The sequence below is a fragment of the Platalea leucorodia genome (assembly GCF_965183815.1).
Source record: "Platalea leucorodia genome assembly, chromosome: 2".
NCBI classification, from domain to species: Eukaryota; Metazoa; Chordata; class Aves; order Pelecaniformes; family Threskiornithidae; genus Platalea; species Platalea leucorodia.
Genome location: NC_138824.1, coordinates 71,602,223 through 71,625,743, shown reverse-complemented (window position 1 = coordinate 71,625,743; position 23,521 = coordinate 71,602,223). Strand labels below are relative to the sequence as shown.

The 23,521-nt window shown below is 46.2% G+C and overlaps 1 protein-coding gene across 2 annotated transcripts in view; it reads right to left on the bottom strand.

The window, feature by feature from the left end:
• Window positions 1-7,064, bottom strand: part of MGAT4A (alpha-1,3-mannosyl-glycoprotein 4-beta-N-acetylglucosaminyltransferase A) — an 85,492-nt gene extending 78,428 nt beyond the window's left edge. Inside the window, exons 1-2 of one of the 2 annotated variants that reach the window (XM_082337743.1) lie at window positions 6,986-7,064; window positions 2,644-2,912 (exon numbers count right to left, since the gene is read on the bottom strand). In XM_082337743.1, coding sequence (XP_082193869.1) covers window positions 2,644-2,737 — 94 coding nt within the window. In that variant the 5' untranslated portion in view covers window positions 2,738-2,912; window positions 6,986-7,064. Of the gene's footprint in view, window positions 1-2,643; window positions 2,913-6,123; window positions 6,548-6,985 lie in introns of those variants that run through there. The other variant, XM_082337744.1, reaches the window with a different exon arrangement.
• Between the last annotated feature and the right edge of the window lie 16,457 nt (window positions 7,065-23,521).

Genomic DNA, 23,521 nt, shown 5'->3' with positions numbered 1-23,521 from the left:
CTGCAGAGACAAATTTTTGCACTTAAACTAGTAACAAAGTCTGTATCACTTTGAAGCATCTAAATCCTATGCTGCATAGAGTGAGACTAGGTATATTTACTAGCGGAAGACATGATCTACAAAAATATGACATCATCCCAGTCTTATTGCTATTCCACAAATGGTTCTGCATTTTAAGTGACAATTACCCAAGATCTTAGTTCCTCAATTAAAATTAATCACTTGAAGAGTGAATTAGGGTTGTTAGAAACAAGGCACTAGGCTTCTGCTTTTAAAAAACAAAATTTGTTTTAGTTATCACTGAGAAGCTAGCAATTTGGGGTTTTGCTTTTTCTTTTAAAAAATAGTATTTTCTTTCCAAGTAATAAATAACAACAGATGATGACTGGAGTATGTGACACCCCATAGCCCTTCGGTGAATGGGAACAGCAAGCACTATATTTCCTTCTAATTGAGCCACTCAATAATTTGTAATGAAAATGTTATCAACAAATTACGATACCATCCTGCAAGGCTTACTAAATAAACATAAAATTATATCAAACCTAAAAGAAAAATTCTTAATAAATACATATCATCAGTTTCTGAAACTTTTCCAATGGTGCAGAAATGTCTCTGATTGAAAACATGATACTAAATGAACTCAAATCTGTTTTGGTTTTTGACAACCTGTGGAAATTAATAAAATGCTAAACATAAGTTAAAAAGTAAAATAAAATTTAAAAAACAATGTTCTATGTATAAATTTATCTTGAAGGAACACCTTAAGAGCAAATTATCTAGACTGTAGTTTCATAACTGTAATTTATGATTAATTTACACATTACTGATGTCTCATTACACTGATTTTTATTTAACAAATTACCTTCTTACTGCTCAACAGCAAGATCTGGAAGAAGATAAATGCAGAAGTTTTACACCAACATTAAGAAAGTATTGATTCTAAGAATTCAGATGGAAAAAAGCGTATAAAAAAATAGAGCAGTCTGACCAACAAAAGCTTAAATTGTCACCAAGTGCCATATTTACTAGTACTCTCCAAATAGCAGATTTTTGTTAATTGCTTTTAATGGAGACTTCTCTTTGTGTTACGCTTTGACAAAAGAAAACAAGACTTGTAAATCATATGTCAAGTAAGAAAGAAAAGAAGCGTGAAAAAGAATTTCACAGATACATATCTTTCCTGAAGTGAAAGCAAAATTCCTGTGAGATTCTTCAGCAAGAAATGAATCAGTAACATAAAATCTAGCTACAGAATGTGGTATTAGCCAAAATGAAGAAAATACTACTTACGGTGCTATTCAAATATCCTTTTCTTGTCAGTCTTTGGCACGTCTACACTTTTGCTGTCCAATTAAAAGATCTATATATTACCACAGCCTCGAGGACCTGACATTTTTCCTGCTGCTTACATTCAGAAGGCTAGCCTACCAACCAACTGCTACCGCCGAGATCACACCACAAAGCATCTGCTTCTCCAACAAGTGCCCAATGGGAAAAAAAAATTCAATATTCCACAGCACTCATCTGCTTCTTTTATACTTAAATAAGGGTTACAAGTTGTCTGTGCTACAACAGACGGTATTCCTGGAAAATCTCAGCTTCCTCTTATTGGACCTGAGGCACAACTGAAGATAATATTCTCAGCAGAGCAGTCAGAACAAACCATGTAGCAATCTCACTTAAGACAGAATATGTGTTGCCAAATTACTTGATCTTTGAAGGACACAGTCTACTATGTTTCAAGAGATCAGATGTATATAAAGAAAAGAAAAAAAAACAAAAAACAAAAACAAACCACCAAACCAAAAACTTTCTTTTTCTGGAAACCATTGCTGAACAAGTTTATTTGCTTTACTGAAGGACAAAACTGAAACACCTTACTTGCAGTAAACAGTCCTGACCCTCAGAAAAACTGACTTTTCCAAGGTTCACATGGAGTGCAGTAAGATCAACAAAGAGATATAAAACAGTAAAAGTGTATTACACACAAGAGTTACCTGATTATTTCATGAGATTGTTCATGTTATTATAATTGATGCATTTCCCACCACCTGGTCAATTTGCTCATATTACTTTATTTCTTATATCGTACTCTGACAAGAAATGCTTTACATTTCATTCAAAAACAGCAAGAGAAGTCTTTCAACAATGTTGACTGGCAGTTTGCCACTGCCATCACTGAATCATCAGGGAAGACAGAAAGCAGCACCAAAAATAACATTCTCCAGCCGGGTCCATTTGCCATATGTTACGGGGTGGGGGGGAAGAGGGAAAAAAAAAAAAAACCACACAACAAAAAAACCAACCAGAGACCATATGTTTCTCCAACAACTATAAACCATGAAAAAAAACCCCAAAACACAACTATTCAGCGTGGACCAACCCCTTCCTCCAACAGCAGCATTTGTTTTTCTTCAGGTACACTTTTTTCTTTTTAAATCGGGATCACTCTAAGTTAATTTTCCTGAATCTACTACCAGGTGTTTATTCCTCACCAAGGCAATACCTTCTGGAGCAGAGCTAGTCAACAAGCAATTTACAGATTGCTAACATACAGCAGCAGTGCACATGCCTGTACTATTCACTCCTCTGCTGTACAGCCACGTGAAGGTCAACTTGGTTTTGGAACCTTTTACTTACCTTTCCCATTTTGCCATGCAGTATACCAGGACAAACTGAGGAAAGTAGTGATGAAAACTAACACGGTGGCCACAGTTCCATTTCGGAGCCTCATCTCATTTCAGCATCACACTTGTTTATGTTCTGTTAGCGATGAGGATCTATCTGTTGGGCTTGCGACACGAAACGTTGCTCTCGCACATCAGAGGAATCATAAATCAATCCATTCCAAATTGTTGCAAGCTTTCTTACAGTTCTCATAAATTAAACTTCTCTTTATTCTTCTAGTCCTGTTTAAAGAAACAAAATTTTAACAGATTATGCCAAAAATATTTATGAGTCCCCCATGTACCAAAATACAGTAAAGAAATACTACTATACGCTCATTACTGTGGCTTACATGCATCTCCCTCACACTGCCTCAGTCTCTGCTCGGGGAATAGAACTTGCTAGATTAATTTGTCTGTTTTCTGTTAAGACTGCTTTTATCTGGAGGAGCTCTATTTCGCATGAATTTGGTCATTAAAGGACAAACATGCATATCACCAACATTACAATTTTATCATAAACTCAAGGCAAAATCACGTGTCACTCTGGCAGGTGATGAACTGATACAAGAGTTGTTTTCAGGAAGCCAGCAACTCAAGGCCCCACTCCTAAGTACTCATTTCGACAAAACCCCTCTGAAATCAGCCAGGCCTAACGTAACTGCAGCAGCAGAACCGCCCCCAGCAAACAGAGACCAGAGCTTTAAACAGCATTTACAAACCTACATCAGCCATCTTTCTCTGCTCAATGCAAGAGTATCTGACACATCCACAACCATTTTTTCCCTAGCTTAGCTGCAGCTAACGCACAGACTACAGTCACACATGCAGAGACTGCCCAATCTATATACCAACTGGCCATAAGCCAAAAGGCACACAAAATGCCATGATGTGACCGTATCACTCCTCTATCTCTGCCACACAGGCACAAGGACAAAACACAGAAATTACCTACAGTTCAGTTTTATCCCAGAGGAAGGTTCCATATCCTGGGATTAGGAAATCGTCAACTGGCCAAACACAGCCAGCATCTAACCACACTATCCTAACTGAGCAAGACAGAGAACAGGGAAATAAATTAACCAACCTTAAAAAATGAGGGGGAAGGGGAAGGCCAGATTTGTTTTCAAAGCACTAAATCATCCTTTACAGTATCTCAAACATTAACATTCAACATTCTTTTAAGGCACCGCCAGTTTTTCCCCACTATAAACTACATCTGATACAAGTATGCTACCCAGCAATAAATAACTTGCTTTGAAATTTGCTTGGAAGCACTCTCTCTCACACCCTTGCCTGGATGCATTTAGAAGAAGAGGGAGAAAAATACTTTTTGTTATTACGGTACCAAGAGATTCCAGTCAAATCTGAACTACTCTTCCCAAGCTTATATCGCAGCACACATGACTGAAGAGGTTGCAAAACAAGACATAACCAACAGGCATGGTTAACAAATGAACCGAACAGAACAACAAAGTTGCAGAACTACACACTCTTGCCTTCAAATCTTGGTCACAACACCCAGGTTACTGAAAGTGTTTACCTTCAGACTATGATTATATCGCATATAAGGCTAGTAAGGTGCTTTGCTTTGGGGAACTTTCAGCACAGATAGGTTTGTGGCTTTAAAGATTAACCCAGAAATCCCATAGTACCTATGAGAAAGGGAATAAATGCAAGCACATGGGAAGCAGACAAAGTGAATGGTAAAATTCAGTACGAAACAAAATAATGAACAGAAGTAGAAAGAACTGTGAAAGGCCCTATGATACAAGAAACCTGAATTCAACACAATGAAAGATAAAGACAACTGAGAGACCTATAGAAAGCTAGCACAGAGAACACGGCATGCAAGGAAATATCATCAGCACCAGCACTTTGAATAGGAAATGCATGTAATAAAAGCCAGAAGGGTAGGCAACAGTAATTAGGTGAGAAGATAAAAGTCTGGGTGAACTTTAATAGCAAGGAGAGGCAAAGATCTCAAAACCCCAAGGTTTTGTAGGCTCCGTCTACATGAATTAACAGTTTAACACAGCTAAAGTGACTATGAAGCAAAGATGCCTAAACTGTAATCTACCTTTACCATTATTTTAGCGGCAGTCAGATGTCTCTGGAGCAGCTCAGGTATGTACAAAGGACTAGGCTGCAAGCTAGATGGATTATCCCAGCGTGGGCAACAAACAACTGGTCCGACATGCAAACAAGAGAGGGCAGCCAGGAAAGTAAAAATACCATCTGATAATGCAAGGAAAGTGAACCGTCTGCCTTGCCAGAAAATGTAGGCATCATTTTTACATTTGCTGCAATAAAATCAAGATGTTGTGATCAGGGCTTCTCGCTATGCTATTTGAATCCACAAAAAACACAGCCTGAAAGAATTCAGAAAACAAAAAAATAAACAAAAAACCCCAGCAGCAACATGATTCAATTAGCAGTGAGTACACACAAAATTGTATCGAATTAATAATTATCATGGGTTTGAGTTGGCCGGTTCTGCTTTTATCCTTCTCTTCTGATGTTGTACCCACTCCTCTTAGCACAGGCACCAGAAGCGCAGCTACAGCTCAGCAGTACTTAGATGATTATTCAAGCATTTCACTATATCAAACTGCATACATCAAGGCCATGCATGAACCAGAAGCATTCCACCTTTTAAAAATGCATACAGTTAAACCAGCAGAAACCCATGCGTAGACGCATATAAATTATTTAACACCCAGGTGGTCACTTTAGGTTTGTTCAATAATTTACAACACAAACTAAACAAATTTAACTGAGGGGTAATCCAGTTTGAGCTGACGTTACGACAGGGTATAACATCTATCTAGATGAAGCCTATGAAATTTTCCAGCACCGTTGTGACCTGAACCTTTCCCACTGCAGACACACAGGAATGACCCTGCCAGATGCTGAAGGCCATGGGCACTGAAGATACCTGGCACCTCTCAGGTGCTGAGCAGCACCCTACTGAATCACATCTTAGATAAACCAAGAAGTTTCTGTACGTATCAAGACACTCCCAAAATACACACAAAGCTTATTTCCAACTGCAAACCATGAAAAACTGCTATACTTCAATGCCCCTGCAAAGGCTCTTTACATAGTTGCTGAAGGGTTAGATGGTGCAGGATCAAAGCCTGAAGAGTGCCAGACTTCTGAGAAGACCAGCCCAGATTCCCATCTGCCGGGAGGTGCAAAAGCACCTACCGCGGCAGCAGTGCTGCATTTAAAAGGTTGTTCTTCGAGACATGGGAGAACGGTCCGTGCTCAAAACAAGAAGGAAAGGGGGCTGCAGGAGGTTTGCTGGGCAGGGTTTTTCCATTGAAACGCTTCAGCAAACCCCGCGGTGCGCGGTTGGGCGCGGGGGGGGCGGCGCGGGCGCCCGGGAGCCCGCGCCGCCCCCCCCGCGCCCAACCGCGCGCCGTCACCCGCCGCCGTTAACGGCCGTTACCTCAGGCTCGCCGACTCCCTCCCGTTTCACAGCCCGGAGGTGAGAGGGGAATCCGCTGCCTCCGTGGAAACCGTCCCGAGTTAGTCGGGACCTTCCCCCGGTGTCTCCCCGCCCCAGGTCGTGGCGATTTAGTCGGAGAAGCGAAAAAAATATCTGGCGGGGAGATACGCACCGGCCGCCGGGCGGCAGAGGGCGAGAGCTGACGACGACGGAGGGGAGGGAGAGGCGCCGGTCCGGAGAGTTGCCCGGTGCATCGGAGCGAGGTTGTGGGGGAGGAGGACGAGGGACAGGAAACTGCAAACTCTGCCGAACCCCCCTCGGGCTGCCGGCAGGCTGGGGGGAGGAGGAGGAAGGGTGGGCAGAGAGAAAAGGGGCGGCGGCGGCAACGCTCCCCGGGGCGCCCCAGCCGGAGGAGGGGGAGCAGTGCCGCCCTACCCGGGACCCCAGCGCCGCCCTCCCGCCGGCACCCCCGAGCACAGGGCGGAGGGAGGGGGTGGTAGCAAGTCCTGCGAAGGAGCCGCGAGCGCTCCCTGCACCACCAGCAGCACGCAGGTGCATGTCAGCGCGGAAGGGTGCATGCAGATGGGTGAGCAGGACGGCCCCCAGCCTCTCGCCTGCCCTCCCGCCGGCGGCACCGCAGAGACCCGCGGCGCTGGCAGGGGAAGCGCCTCCGCCGCACACCCGCTCCAGAGGGTGCGGAGAAAAGAGGGACGTCCGGCCCTAACCTCCCGAAAAGCCAAGTCGGCTGTGGCGTGGCGTGCCGCCACCCGGCTGCCGGCTCCAAGCCGGGTACGAAGGGGGCAGCGGGGGCCCGGGGCGCGCCGCGGGAGCGGGACCCGCCGACCGCCGCTGCCATCCTCACCTGTGCGCTGCGCTCCGGCAGGGGGAGCCGCGGGCGGCGGGCGCGGCGGCGACCGACTGTGTCGGCTCGCGCCGGGGCTCTCGCTCCCCTCGCGCGCCCGCCCGCCCCCCCCCCCGCCCTTTCCTCGTCAGCGACGCGCCCGGCTCGCGCAACCGCCCCCCGCCCCGAGCGCCGTGGAACCGCACGGAGCTCCGCCCCGCCCACCGGCCGGGCGCCGGCCCCGCCGGCAGCCAATGGGCGCCGCGTCGGAGGGCGACGTTCATTGGCTGGGCTGCCTGTCGCTCTCTTCCGCCGTGGCTATAAATGGCTCAGTCTCGCGAGGCCTTCTTCAGTAGCCAGGTCGGGAGCTCGTTTTGTGGGTGGCTCTGTAACGTTCCTCTCCGCAGTGTGTCCCCTTTTTAGGCTGTGGTTTTGGGGTTTATTGTTCCGGAAGAGTCCTAAGAAAGACTTAGCTGCCCCAGCACTTGGTTACTCGTTGCCCTGCAGTCAGCTGCAGGAGGTCCATCCGGAACCTGGCTCTCCCTGGTCATTTGAGGGCCGAGTCCCTGGCCTGCTGTCTGAGGGTGCGTCTGTGCTCCTGAGAGGAAGTTGAGCTCAGCGGAAGATTTCTCGAACTGCTTGTCAGTGCCAAGCAAATCGCGTGTGTTGGTACCCCGTGTGATGTGCTGCTTCACCAGTGAGAAGAAGGCACAGTCATGAATTTTACCGTTGAGTTCATACATCTCCTAGAGCTTGTATCAAGAACTCTTTGTATTAAAGAGCAGCTTGCTGCTTCACACCAGTTAAATGAACCCTCTGTCCTTTGTACCGTTCACAAGTGTGGCGCTGGGGAGGGCGTTCATGTTGCAATGGCATGTGTGCTGCCCAAGGGGCTGTTAAACAGGTACAGCGTTGGAGGTGTGAAAATGAACTCGCTTTCCTCCAGGGGGTCGTTACTGCTGCGTTGTGCAACCAGTGAAAGAAAGTCAGTGGCAGCTTTACTCTGTGGGTTCATTATTCAGGGTTGTGATGTTTCTGTTCTGTCAGTAATCCCCTATCTTCAGTGGTTTGTTTCATGTATTCCAGGAATTGCAGGCATATTTTCAGGTCTGCAAGTTCCCATTAAAATCAAATGGGACCCTCGAGTTCGAGTATGATCCTATCTACCTCGCAAGAGCTGTGCTCTTACGGTGTAGTGCTAACTGGTCAGCAGCGTTCAATCCTTTTGATTGAGTTGATTGCTTCCACTTTTTTTCTCATGTTCCACCTGATTTAGACAAAGTCTATAGTAGACACTTCTACTCTCAGTGAAAGCTCTTGTGCTGGTTGTAGCGAGATAGTTCCCCACCAGAACTTTATAAACCATGCAAAAATCTTCCTAGTTATTCTGTATGAAGAGTGACATTTAACAAGTCTCCAAAGCTTACCAAAGCTTAAACACGTTACAGTATTTTTGCACGTTCGAGTACCTGCCCAGTAGCCCTCAGTGATTTTGCTGGCTTTCTCAAAGCTTGCAAAGAGGGGCTGGTAGCAACTCAGGCAGAGCGCGAAAAGAAGCTCAGGAGAAGTTTGCAAGGTCTTGACACCCAGGCTGTTCTGTGATTTTATTCACTGAGTGGTGAGAATTTATTATGTAAATGTGTGCTTCAATCCTCCCTTTTATAAGTAAGTAGAATGAAGTGGATTTTTTTATTGAAAAACAAATTCAGTACAATAACTTTGAAACAAAAATTGGTGCATGCGCACACACGCACATCTACAGCAGAATTTTCTGTAGAGATCCCAACAAGCTACAAACATTAGAGCCACCATTGTTTGCCTCTAATAGATTAGCGTTGCTTAGGGATATGAATTTTTGTATTTCTGTGCCGGGGAAAAAAACCTGGTGGAGCCATTTTCACATAAAAGTCCTTTTGTCAGGAGAGCTTAGTCTGCTGAAGAAAAGACTCTGTTACAAGATGAGTTTAATGACAGTCATTTCACAAGGACTGTCGAGCCTTCCTACTTTTTGTTCTTTCGCTGATTGAATGTTTGCCTTGGTTTACCGACTGGACCTTGACAGTATTCAATTAACTATTAACTTCCCCAAACAATAGAGTAAGTGGGAGGTGGTTGTTTCTCAGTTCCTCTGACACCTTTCCATGAAGTTAGTTAGTTTCCTGAGAAGGAAGGCAAAGTTCAAGACAGAAGAAAAAAAAAATTCAGCATTGCCCTCATCTGACCTACTACAGCAATAATCAAACGCCTCTTGGCATATTCCCCTGCTTGGTGCATGGAAAAAGTGCACGGTGAAGGAAAATGCTGCAGCTGCCAGAGAAAAGGAGTTGGGGCTGCCTGGCTGACACACTAAAATGTCGCTTACTTCTGGTGAGGGTGGCAGCTCCCTTTTAGGCCTGAACAAGATTTAATGCCAGCAAATTTCCGAATTCTTTCTTCCTGCCGAGTTATTCTTTCATCCTGCAGCCACTGCTGTTCAACAGGAGTATCAGTTTGAAATTGGAGAAGATTAAGCACTTCCAAACACTGTGTTTAAGTGCAAGCGTTAACGTGCAAATGCTGTAACAACCATAATGGGGGAGACTTGCGGGGGCGAAATTGTTTTAAAAATATGGGAAGTTTAAATCCTTAGTGTTCCAGCTTTAGCTGCTGAAAAAAAAGACCTAGGAGCTTGCTATTCTATACCAACAGGAAAAAAAACCACAAGAGAGAAATGCATAATCATGTTTGGACAGAGAGGACATTTCATGCTGGGAAATTTTTGCTAAGGTATTACCTAAATGTCAGGGTAAAGACAAAGTGGCAAAAGACGCTCCGGGCCTGCCGTAATTTCGCGCATGCTGCAGTGACTGTTTCTGGCACACCTGGGCAGCCGACCTCTATAGGGCTGCGCGGTTGTTGCCATTCATCAGCCTCGGAGCTCATTTTATCCAGGCACTTTTCCTGACTGATTCAGAAGCAGAACAGCATTGTTGGCCTTGCGCTTAACCGTGCTCATGTTCTGGCTTTCCCAGGCACTAGGAAAGACGCGGAAAAGGTAGAGGTGCTTGGCAGTGGCAGCAAAAGTCGTAACGGTTGCTTGGCTGAGAAATGGCCATCTGAAAATTGTGTCTCCTGACTGACAATTGAATCCTGTCTCAGAGAATCCTGTCTCAGCCTGCCACTAACCTTGCTTTTTAACAGAGCAAACACTTCAGGACTCTCAGTGCTTCTACCTCCATTTCACCCCAGTTTTGCCTTTTTCAACCGTTTTAGCCTTTCACGACTGAATCCTTTACGCTACACGCTAGCTGAGCACCTCGCTCAGTGAAGCTGCATTTCTGCTGGGCCTTTGCTGCACTCCCATATCAACATTAACAACAAAGAAGAGGGACACAAATTCACCCGGTGTGTATGGGGTTGGCATTGATTGGCATTGATTGGCATTGATCGCCCACTGCCCCGGCAACCAGTCTGTGCCCCTATGTGCCATCCCTACCGCACACAGCTGGTGAAAGGAAAAGCAAACTCCCCTTCAACCACCTTATAAACCTGGTTTGTTGAGGAGCCAGGCCTCAAGTACCAGTGCAGTACGGGGAAGACTCGAGGCCCTCACCTGGCATCATGGCAGGGCGGCAGGAGACCAGGCGGAAGGGAAGGGAAGGCGGAAGGGGGAAGGGGGAAGAGGGAAGAGGGAAGAAGGGAAGAGGAGCTTTCTCATCCCCTCCCTGTGGCTAGGTAAAATAGCACGTGCGTAACAACACATAAGGTTTTCCCATCTCACAGACAGGTTTGATGCTCACACAAATTCAGATCTCATTATGGTTTTATAGGCGTAAATCGAAACAAATGAATGCTTCAGTGGATGAGCTAGTTTGCAAAAGATGTTTTTTGTTTTGTAGTATTGTAAACTTATTTTATACACAAAGCTGCTAGATGCGCAGTTCATGTACTAATGCGTGGCTTGTGTAGCACCTACTGTAGTGCTAATGCTCAAGAAATAAAGGGATGTAAAAAATTACATTAAAATACAATTGTAGATACAAATGCATAGTAGCCAAAAAATGCCATATTTAGGTAATTTTTATTTTGCCTTTTCTGTGACTGCATTATGAAATAATCTTCTGTTACATGTCGTGATGCTGCTTCTCCACACAGAGCTGTGTCTCACTCAAAAGTCAGGTGTGATGGTGCCATCCTTTCCAGTAGGTAAATTGTTGGTCCACTTTAACAAGATAAAAACTGAGGTGGGAGAGAGCAAACAATCTGTCCAAGAAGTCTCTTGGGGAGGTAGGAACAGAGCTCAATCTCCAAACTCATGTTTCTCTACCCTCACCCCCACATCACCGTCATTTCACTTGCTGTGGAGGTTCTGTCTGAGCTGCAAATGCCTTTGCCATATGCTCAGAGGTGATGAACATTTGCATTTATTCATCTTCTTCTGAAGGCAGAGGCTTTTAAACGCATTCCTGCTATTACATAAACATAAACCTGGAAACCGTGAAGTTCATGTTGTGCCAATATTGCTGACGGTAGCTGAGGTCCAATGCCTGGGTAAAGAACGGTCAGATACAGTTACTATTGAAGAGAGAGTCCAAGCGAAAGGAAATCATGTTAAGAATTAAGGATTTTGATTGCCGGCCCGTTTTCCACATGCCTGCTTCATAGTACTCTCTCTCCTAACTTTAAAAGACAGAAATTTTTTCAGGGAAGTTTTGAGAACTGGACTTTGTGCATCGGACATCTTCATTGTAAGCAAAACACACTGAGAAGATGTCTCCTTTCACCTACCTTGGAGTAACCTGGCGGTTGGTCCACCAGCGGCGGGAGAGCTGCAGTTAAAGGGAAGTCTGAACCGGGCCCTCAGGGAGTACAGGTTGCCGAAGGCACTCTTCTGAAGGGCTGTTTCGCTCCTTCCTAGCAAAACTAAATATAGGGCCAGACAGCACGGGGAAAGAATCCAAGTCAACTCGCACAGGCAAAAATAAGGTATTTTAGAAGGGTCTGTCAAAATCCAGTACGTTGTGTCATTCGTAGATGAAGCTTTGAGAGCGACTGTGACTCCTGTATAACTGTTAATTATTTTGTGCAGAATTGTTACAAACTATAACGATTTTCTAGCTTCACCCACTGCAAATGCCCAAATACCTACTTGAATAATGCACAGTTAAGGCTCTAGCATATTTTCCAAAGATGTGGAGATTTGTAAAACCTGAGCTAAACTCTGCAAAAACAATGCAAATCTAAGCTTCTGACTGCCAAGAAACACAGACTAAAACTTTGTACTCCAGACTTCTGGCACGGGTTCCCCTGCCAAAGAGTGGGCTGGCCACACATTAGTCTTTGCGTCATTTTCTTTGTCTCACCTCTCTTCTTGTCTAGCCCAGCCCGCCTCTTCGTCACCAGTCCTTCCCACAGAAAGACAGGGTTGCGCAGGACACGGTTCAATCCTCTTCGCTAGGACCAGCTGTTAAAGAGTCAAAACCAAGCACCCGACTGTTGGCTAAAACCCAGCTCTGGGGCGAGTAGCTCCCTCCTACTCTTGCCCCGTCACCCAGGAGGTGTCTGGCGGGTGGGCGTCTCTTTCTGCCACTGCTGACTGAAGGGCAGGTCTGGACATCCCGTGCAGACCAAACTGGAATAAAGCCACTGCTGCCCCATCCCTTCGCTTTCCGCTCTCTTTCTGATGGCGGTCAGTAGCCTGGAAAGAGCCACGCTAGGGCAAGAGCTCTGCAGACGGAGGAGCGGGGGGAAGGCTTCCTGTCCTTTCTTGCACCAACCTGACCTCTTTCTTCACAGAGGGGAGCGCTAGGTGAAGGATGGACTTGGTGCGCATTTTCTGCCGCTAGAGACAGCGCCGGGCAGGGGATGAAAATTCCTTCTCCCAGCAAAAGCTGAACGGGAGGGGTTGGTAGCAACAAGTTAATAGATGGGGTTGTTTACAAGGATGGAGCAGGCTGCCTCTCCGTGAATTACACTAGCTGTATGACCCTCTACATTCATTCCTGGCGACCTAATTCCCAGCCAAAACGGTATGTGTGGAACCTGGTGCTTGAGGCGATGGTTGGGTGAGAATTTGCAGTAACTGCAGTCATCACCTGTGGCCTACCAATGCTCCAGTCAGCGTCACCTCAACGGGCAAAGAGGGCCTCGCTCTTGTACCCTCCCTGGTCCAACACCTCCTGCTCTGATCCTGTGCCACTCTTCTGTCTTCCCCGACTGCTTTGTCTTCATAATCCTGTGCTAAAATTGTGAAGAACAACCAGAAATGGTTAAACCAGCTCACGCTGGGATGAAGGGAAGAAGAGACGGATTCACGAGTGTCTTGACAAAGCATGACCTTGCAACTTGTGTCCTTCTAATCACGTCCAGCCCCATCACGTCAGATAGGGGTAAAAAGTTCAAATCCTAGGTGCATCCCTAATCATTGGTAAGGGGTTTTTGGTCTCCCTATCAACCTGCCCATTCTAAACTTCACCCTGAGCAGCGTATTCACTGTGCACGGCATTCCACACTGCAGCGGGGCCACGGACGAGCGGGCTCGCGTCCCGCCCAGGGAGGATGAGAGCTGGTTTGGGGCGGGGGGGGAGAGAGAAGGAATAAGAGGCTGATGTGTTTAGACCCCCTTGCTCGACTCACCTATAGTGCGTATCATTAACCTTAACTTGTATCCCTCCGAGACACGGCAAGTGTCAAGACAATTCCTGTGAGCGTGTGAGCTCTGCAGCACTGAAAATAATTATCAAAGCCACTCTCCATTTAAACTAGCAGAGCTGTTGCTCTGCTGTAATGAAAAGATCTCATGCTTTGCCCTATCGCAGCAGGGATCCAGGCTGTATTAAGTCATTCTGACCGGCCTTAAAGGCTTTAGTGATGTTTCTTTCATTTGAGCGTTATCTTTCTGCCAATTTAGAATCCCATCTCCTCCCCACAAAGCAAACCTATAGTTATCCAAGCAGCAGTGGGAGGATGGTAGATGGCAAGGAAAACATAGATAGGACAGGAGCATTCTTCATGGCATTTAGAAATAATGAGTGCAATTTCCTGCGTCTTAGGACTTTTTAGACCAAGGTTTTAGGAAAAAGAGATATGAACCTCAGTCAGACAGGAGCCCTACCTGTATATCTGGAATAACGTGTAAGTAGCAACAAGCTAGGCACTGCGGCAGCTCCAACAGGCAACAAAAATGACAGTAATAACATAAGAGCTTTGGGACTATCAGACAGCTCCGTCCCCCAGGAAGGACACCGAGGACGTACGGTTTTAAATGAAGCGGTGTATTTCTTTCTTCACAGATTCAAAAGAAGCTTTAGATTCCCATCTCCACATCCAAACTAGGTGTTCAGCCTCCTCTCAATGGCATGCAGATCACTCTCCTGGCACAAAAAAGGGAAACCAGCAGTTTAAGAGCAGTATGTTGATATTGAGTTTTATTCCCAAAAAGTACTTTTCACAATGACAGCTCCTAGTGTGATCCCACGTGCTGTGCAACCGCGTGGGCAAATGCTAATTCCACCCACCAAACGCGCAGGTAATGAGAGTGAACGGGACAGGGGTCAGGAGCAGACACCAGTCAAAGCCGTGAAGTAGCGCTGGCAGCCGGAGCACACCGAGCAATTAATAAACTCTTTCTGAAGTGTGTAACATGTCACTGATGACGAGTTTGATAACCACAAAAGCTGCATCACTAGCATATTGCATGTCATGCATACTATTACTGTTATTCCTATCCTGAGAGAAACAGAGCTGTAACAAATTAGAAGGCTGGCACATGCAGAGTCCTTTGGTTGCTAAGGGGATTACGCCTTAACCCTAGGTTACAGAGTTACCGCATGCGTGTACTGACGTGTTCAAAGTCAGGCCTCAGGACAACGCACCTCAAGGCAAGCGTGTCTGTGGATAATTAAACCCTGAAACCACCAAGGGCCAGGTTTTGTCCCTGACCGCCAGAGAGGAAAACGCAAGGACGAGGTGGTGAGCACCGCGTCGGGCAGAGAGCATCATGTTGGGCACAGGTGAAGCGGGCCTGTGTGGAAAGCGAGGGCTTCCCTCCCCGCCTCTCCCACGCTGCAGGCTGCGTCGCAGGCCGCAGCCCCACTTCTTCCCTCCGCATTTAGGTGAGGTTGCCAGCTGCAGGAGGGTGAGCCCAGGGCTGGGCTCGCTCCCCAGGGAGCACGGCCGGGATGGTAGGTGGTTCTTGGGGGAAAACGTCCCACCTTCTCCTTCGCAGAGCGTGGCTGCAGCCTGGCCCTCAGCCTTACCCTTGTGCTCGTCCTGTTTCAGCAGAACCTGTTTATATTTTTAAATCACAGTAATTCCATATCTGCTGCTAATTACAGCCCAACAATACTAACTCAGTGTGCAAACAAGGCCATCATCCAAGTATTGTTTTGCATAACCAGAATGCTGGGGTTGTGAGCATTTGCATAATGTTTAATTATTTAGTCAGAACATAAAATTTGTCTTCCTCTCAAAAACATTTTTATGAAATGTCTCAATAATTAACACCACTATGTTTATTAACAGCAGGGAAGATTCATAAAATGTATTAGTCAGAAACAAGCAAGTAACTACATCTTGCTGCAGTAATCAAAATACGCCACTCCGAAGTAGGTCCCCAAGCACGGCAGACACCAGCACGAACTCCTACATGCAACCGAGCGGATTACAATTAACAGCGTAACAGTTCAGTGGCTGTACCTTGGAGGGGTCAGGGAGCCAGAATTCAATAGCTTAATTCACTCATTAATCAATATATATCATTTTGAGAAGACCAGTTCGATTATATTGAGTCAGCTGAAGTGAGCCCTGTGTCTATGAAAGGTAAAATCCGGGGTCAGCTGGAGGCCCACGCGTGGTGCCGCAGCCTGGGGAAGGCGCCTGCCGGCTCCTGCTCCGGCACGCTGCCTCTTGGAGGTGGCAGGAGCTGTGCACCAGGTGACTGGCCCGCGTTTGCACCCCTTGTGTGGGACCTGGGAACGGGGGGGGTTCTTCATGGGGTTCCTCTAAGCAATTCCTAACGAGGCTGAAAAAAAAGTAAAATAGGATTTAGAAAAGTAGCCAGAGGCAGGTAATAAAAACATCTGCCTCGACGACATAGGAAAGGGGTTCCTCCTGCAGTGTTTCTGCACCATCGCTTGCTGATATGGAAGACGGGCCGGCTCCAACCTCAGTTATTCTGCTGTGTAAATAGAAAAATTCCCCTAAAATGAACGGTCAGTGCCTGGGCTGAAGCTGCTGAATGTGCTGGGGATGTCCCCAGCACCAGGCAAGTCCCAGAGCTTCTTTTAAGCCAGTAAAACCAACAGGCTGCAGAGGAGGAGACAGACACTGGTTGTCACACACCAGACTCCAGTTTGATCAAAACAGTTTCTTTGGCCGAGTGTAAAAGCTCCGAATTGTACTAAGTTGCTTGAAGGGAAGGCGGAATTCAGGACCAGAAATTGGAGTAATCACCCACTAAATTAGGAGGAAGAATGTCTTGTGCCCTGGGAGCAAGCATTTCCTCCTAAAATCAGATATTTTAGTAATTTGAACTTATTAGCTTACATAGAAGAATAAAATTCAAAGGTTATTTTATTTAGGCAAGGTGGAGATTTTTATTCTTCCTTTTAAATTCAACTTTATACTTGGGTTGTATTTCAATAACGCTACGCAAGAAATTAATCTCGTGTCCTTCTGCCCTCTCCGAAACTCATCTGTTACTTGCTAACAAGGATTCCAAATTACTCGAGCCAATTTCTGAGACACGCATATAGTTAAGAGGCTGCTTTTTTGTCCATCGATTACATAAAAGCAGCCAAGGAAACCACCTCTTCTCCTCCCATATCCTCGGTGTAACTTCCAAGACTCAGTCTGAGCGTCACTATTCTGCAGCACCGTGCCGGGGGCCGTGTCGAACAGGAGCTGGCGAGGGTAGGGTTTACTTTGGTAGGTAGATTTGAGGAGCTGTTTGTGCAACGGGGTAAACCAAATGGGAAAACCAGCACAAGTCTACCTGTTTGAATAACCACCCTCTGCTTTCCCCGCACGAAACGTAAGCCCACATAAATGGGCTCTGACGGGGAACTGCGGCTGTTTTCCTAAGCCAAAGCAAACCCCTCCTTCCCATCCTGCTTTAGAGAAGGAGGTCACAGTGAAATCTGCGTCCTCAATATCCTGTCCACAATCACAAGGTAAGATAAATTATACCCTCACAGTAAGGGGGGAAATTGTGGTGTGGAAAGGCGATTCAGAAGCTCAGCGCCTCTCTGGAGAGGAGCTGATGGCACGATCCACCATCAAAAGTGCCTTGCCGCCCGCTGCCCCCGGCTGCTCGTGCCCTGCTCTCCGCTGACGGACCGAGCCCAGCGGCTGGACCCGACGTTGAAGAAGCGCAGCCACCCTTTGGCGGCAGGCAGCCCACCGCGGGCTGCTTCCGCGCGCCAGGAAGACAAACCAAAGATGGCAGAGGAGGAGGAAGCAGCAAAGAAACCGGGCAGTAAGAACTCCCTGCTGAGCAGGAAAGGTTGCCTCTGTTATCGCTAGCTCCAACTTCTCTTCTTTGCATTGCTTTTCTTCCTCCCGAGATTGTAACACCGCAGTGCACAGACTGTGGCCACCAAACTACCGTGCCGCACAAAAGCACGTGCGGCGCATCTAGTCCACGGCGAACGCACACTCACGTCCACGTTGCTCACCTGTTACTAAATGAGAGTTTATGTTCGCCTTGTACTTCTGTGCCAGCTGGCCACGGGAGGCCTGGTAACCTGTGGTCCGGTGCGACGCCTGCCAGCCGGGGTTCCTGCGGCATCGCACGGGGTACGGTTCGCAGCCTGCCGGCCCACCCTGCCCTGCCCTCACTTGGCCCTTGCGTTTCCGAGCGGGTCCTCTGAGCGCTGGAGCTGGATTTTCTGCATCACTGAACCACCACGTAGCCCGGGGGTTTAAAAGAGTGTGCGGGCGAGCTTTGCAATGCCACGAGGCTGGGGTGCGGGGAGGGACTCGCGCTACGGCTCTTCTTATTTGGGAGTCTTTTTTTGGGGGGTTCAAAATAAAGGCATGGACCAAACAAAAGGCCTCTTTAAGCAAAAAGCAATCCCTTTTGCATACTTGCGGCGAGTGCTGCAGGAAGAGGCAAAGGAGTTAAAAGAAGTCAACCCTTGTTTAAAGGAGTGGCCAGATGGGGAAGGTGATGTCTGTTTTGCCTGGACAGGCTGAGGGCCTTATTCTTCTGCCTTGCCTGCAGGCAGCCTGCCCATCAAAATTATCATCTCCTGTGCTGAGCGCAGAGAGGACAAGCCAACAGCTTATTAAGGAGTCTCTGTTATTTCTGCTGAGAAAGGTGGCTTTTATTTTCCTGAAGGGTTATTAACTGAATTCTCCTCTTGTCATAACTCTGGGTGTTTTCCTCTGCTCTTTCCAGACAGTTCTCCTTGGTTCTTTGATGTAGGCAATGGTTTGGAGGGGTTTACTGATAGTCTCGTTACATTCAGGGGGAGAAGGAACAAAAATAACATGGAAATAGGATTTCTTTGGGAGACACAATCACCAGAGCATGACGCGGGGCAAACTTGACTCTCCAGTTTAGAGACTTCCAGTTTCTGATACGGTGTTGAAATCTTTACGGCACCTTGGGCTGTCACTTGCACAAAGAGTCCCGTGACTGGAGTTAGAGCCCAGAGACAAGTAAATACTCTTGCTTCACCTCAGGGCGGCCCGATACCAGCTGCTGGTTGGGGAGGGCAGCACGGCTGGCGGTTGGCAATAGCAGGGTCTTGCCGGATTCCTCTGCCTCCTCTCCATCTCTGGTGGGGCCATGCTTTTCTGCAGTCTGGCCCAAGAGCAGCACAGGTGGCCTGGTTGCCTTGTCATCCTGGAGCTGCTGGCACGGGTGGCAAGTGACAGTGTGGAAGCCATGCGCTGGCAATCGTCGCAGGACCCATTGGTGCCAAGTGCCATTTTCCAGTAGAAGGTGAATGGAGATTTCTTTCTTTTTCCTTTTTTTATGAAAATGTTTCTCAGGCGGAGTTGACTTTCAAAGGCAGAGTAATAAATTCCACGTCAATTCTAAACTTCAGAAATCAAACCATATTTGGGAAAAAATGGGGACTACTTGCTACAGTGAGTTAAGATACCACGGTACGTGGCTCGGCATCCTTGAACAGGCTTCAGTGGAATTATGAACCTCCAACATATAGCATTTCATATGCAAATAAGTAAATAAACAAAGCAAAAAGAAATCAACAATAAGTACTCAATGTGAAGGTGTGTGATCTGGAAGGAAGGAAAATTGTCCTCTATCACTTTGCTTCAGTAGTATCTTACACGCTCTTAGCTGCATTCCTAACAGTTCTTACGAGAGAGAATTGGGATCCCGGAGAGGGAGACAGTTCAACATTTTCCTGAATGACCTCCATTTAAGCTGCCTTAGGTGAGCTAGAGACGTTTTCTTCTGGGAATACAGCCAGCGTACACAGAGAATTAGAATCTGCAGCAAAGGTGCTGCAAGATACTGCAAAGGAAGAAGATCTGAATGGACTGCGAATACGTGGCCTGTCAGTCTCCAGCTTCAAAGTGTAACATGACACAGAGAACTATCTGGGAGTAATAATCCATAAAAAGCCTCACGTGGTATTTATTTGGTGAAGTCAGACAATAAAAGATCCCACGCTATAAAAACTCAGCGGTTCCTGTCGCTTGTTGAGCGTCTTGGCGAACATGGGGAGCACGTGAGCCTGAGACCTGTGCCCGTCTGGAACCGAAATGCCTTCTCCTACGAGAGTTAACCCCATGCAGTCACTCTGTGCTCGATCACACAGGGTTACATTTCCCCCCCCGGGGTTTTACGAGACATGCAGCACTGCCCAGTGTTCACAAATGGCTTTTTTTTCTTTGGACTCTGCAACAGGACAAAAGTTATCTTCTAACCGCAAAAACAAAATCCTGTAATTAAACCTTTGTTACCCACAGCAGAGTGCTCGTCATGTATACAAAGCAAACATTTTGGCAAGTTTATTATGCTCCTCAAGACTAAGAGGGAATTAGTGGCATTGCAAAATTACAGCAAGCTGCTTGCTACACTGCTGCTGGATATTTTCACTGGCAACAAGATTTTATATTCCTCTTCATCTTGGAAAAAAATGCAAGACTTAGTAAACGTTTTTACTGTCAAAGGCAATACAGTGCAAAACACCATATCAAAGTAAAGGCCAGAGGGATATTTTGGCCTTAAAAATTTATTACACTTTGCTGTACATTAAAAATAATTTGGTTGTAATTTTTTATTTAAAATTGCTAAACATTAAGAGGTAGCTAATCAGGATAATCCAACTAGTAAACTGCGTAAATCATCAAATCTGGAGTTTTTGCACTGAAAGATGCCTGATCTGCGATTTCATTTGCATTGTGCCCGGTCCTTCACCGCTGGGAAGGTCAACTGCTTCGAGGCCATCACCTTGCTCGTTAAACGGAGAGCAAAGATGTCTCATGCAGCACCTCTGGGAGAGGAAACTTCTGTTTTTCAGTCCATTTTGTTGTTGTTCTTTGACTGTAATTCAAGCTATGTTAGTTTATGTGCATGAGTCATGAACAAAGGGTGAATTTTTACATTTTAATTCCCTGTTAGATGTTCTACACCAACAATATGTATTGCAGCTGCCTGAGCAAAATGCATCAGCCTGAGTCAGTCATATTGCTTTTCAGCTGGAAAAGTACAATGACGTCCTTAGGAAAGCTGATCAGATCTGAAAGGCTTTTCTGGTGGTATCGAGTGTGAAACATAAATCGCTGCTCATGTAGACAATATATTTCTATTTGCATCTTTCCATTGCCACAAATGAACCATTTGACCAAAGAAGAATATACAGGCTCTAAAACTATTTTCTGCCTACCTGTTGACAAGACAGCTATAGCAAGACCTACTTGCATGACCATTTGACTTAGAATGAAGAAATCTGGGTACAGACTGACACCGTGAGAAAATAACAATTCCCCTAGCCGTCAGATCAGAGGTCCAGGTAGACAAGTGTCTTCTCTTGCACAAAGGCCAGGGCCGTTGGCAGTGGCAGGAGAATATGAAGATGACAAGTCCACCAGTCACAGCGCCTCCCAAGGCCTTTCACAATCTCCCAGGCCAAGGCCGTCTTTCATGTCGAGTGGCACTTGATGGATTTTGTCTTCCACTGACTCATCTAGCTGCTTTTTGAAGTCATCTAAACCTTTGGTGTCTACAGCCTCCTGTGGCAATCAGTTCCAGTGTAATTATGCATTGCGTGAAAAGAAGAACATAATGTTACTGCTTCTCTGAAGCATATTTTGTGATACTTTTAAATTCCTTCATAACTGTGGCAGAATTGACCGGTCAAGATCCTGAGTTTGTTTCATGTAGGCCTGAGCAGCCTGCGGGGCTCCAGCCCCACTCCCTTGGAGGTCGGGTGAAGGTTGCTCAGGGGCTCGTAGGGATCCACGAAGCCGGCTGCCACCGCTCACGGCAGTCATTCACACCCGGTCCGCACTAAAAACCAAGAGTGAGTCGAGCCAGCGGAAACCCTAACGCAGCGATACTTGGACCACGTTGCCGTCAATGGCAAAGCGCAGGCTGATGTCCGCCCCGCGCTTCCCGCTTCAGCGTGCTCCCAAATTCAGATCCCAAATTCCGCGTGAGGAATAGGGTTGCGCTCCGTGAAGAACTGGTCCCCCCCTCACCTCCTCTCCTTGACGTGTCTGCAAGGGGGGGGACACGGGGCTTGTTCTCCTCGAGATCGTGCAGGTCTTGCCACGATACCTCCGCCTTTCGTCTCCGTTATTCCTGAGCATCCGTCTACGAAAACAGGAGGCAGTCCAAGAGGTTTGTACTCCTCCCCATACAGCTGCACAGGTCATGGTCCAGGAATTCAGTCATGATCCAACACAGTTTTAATCATTTTAAACAGGGAGAGAACTGCAAGGAGACAGACCGTGCCTTTAACTGCATTTCCTGAAACCACTGTGCTCTTTGCGTGGATTGGCGATAACTAGAGAATACAAAATTCGGTCTTTTTTATATTATATTCCTTTAATAGAGAAACTTTTTTTTTTAAGATTGCTACAAAAGGTAATAGCATATCTTAAAATTACACTTTATGCTAATTAGTTATTTATCACAGAAAGGGTGTTTTGGAGAGAGAGGGAGTTAAGATGTTTTTTATTGTATCTGAAAAATGTACCTATTTCTACTGTAGGTCCTAGAGTATGATTTGAATACGATAAAAAAATCACTTGAGACTAAGGACTTGCTTGCTTGCTTGCTTGTAATTATGTGCTTGCTCATGGGGAAGCAAAGTGAAAGTTGTTTGCACAACCAGCCTTCGAGCAATTGAGCCCAAGGTTGCATCTCCTGTAATTAAGTTACCATTTCTGTTGTGGATCTGTTTAACAGAGAGCTGTTTTGCCAATTCTGATGTCAGCAGGTATGCCCACACTGCCTTTTGTGATCTGCGTAACGGGGAAAACCCTGGGGCAGCTGGCAGAAACCCCTTTGAGTCGGGACCACTGACAGCTACTGCGATGGCCTGGAGCACGTCCGTCCGGCGGCTGCATCAGGCCGTCAGCGGCCACGCAGGCTGATTTCAGCGGCGACGCAGGCTGACCGGCTTTATCCGAAGGCTTTGACAAATAATATAAAACTTGTTTTTCCTCCTATTTTTGACAATGAAAGACGACCTGTCTGAAAACCGTTATCAGTGTCTTGGATATTCACATTTCAATGCCCTGTTTCTTTATTCATTACAAAATGCAACTGTCATTACCGAGGGAGTTTCCTCCCTATCTCCTTAGAGAAGACAAGATTTCAAACCTGCAAATGCAGGTGTTAGGAAATCCTAGGTTCCCTAAAATCTCCCTACGTTTTTCCAAAAAAACGGTTAATGTGACAAGAAAAACAAAATCACAAATATATACATAAATAAACCTAGGGAGCGCAGTGCTAAGGTAGTATTTCACACATATATACGTACACAAAGTGAAATGTTTGTCTTATCAGTGGGGCATTTAGTTTCAAAGAAATTAGCTAATGGGGTTTGTTGTCAGCTTCTTTAACTCATGGGGAGGTCTTACAATATATTCAGAGTGATTTCAGTCAGTCAGCGGCAATGATTTCTCTTGTTGGTCTCATTAAACTGAAGGTGAAGGTGAAGGTGAAGGTGAAGAGCCGAGGAGACTTCATGAGTGGGAGTCCCAAACTGGTGCGGGAGACTCAGGCTGATGAGCATGAGAATTTTATATAAAGGCAGTGAAGTACAGAGATGCTATATGTTACTATTTTTTTAATGAGAATACTTAAGATTATGTAGCGGGTGATATGTGAAGCTGACACCGCAATGAAGTTCACAGTTTTTCCCAGCATTTCAGTTTGGACTCTAGCTGAAGGCTTTTCAGTTCGTATTTTTTAACTAAATTCATATTGTCCATTGCTACCAATACTATCCTCCTAATTGAGAATGATGATTTCACATAAAGGAAAACCAGTTGCAACCAGATAAATTCAGGTAGGAAAGTAACTGTGAATGCATTGATGAGCTTCCAACTGCAGTTCAGTTTCCTTACTGCTCGCCTGGTGGCAAA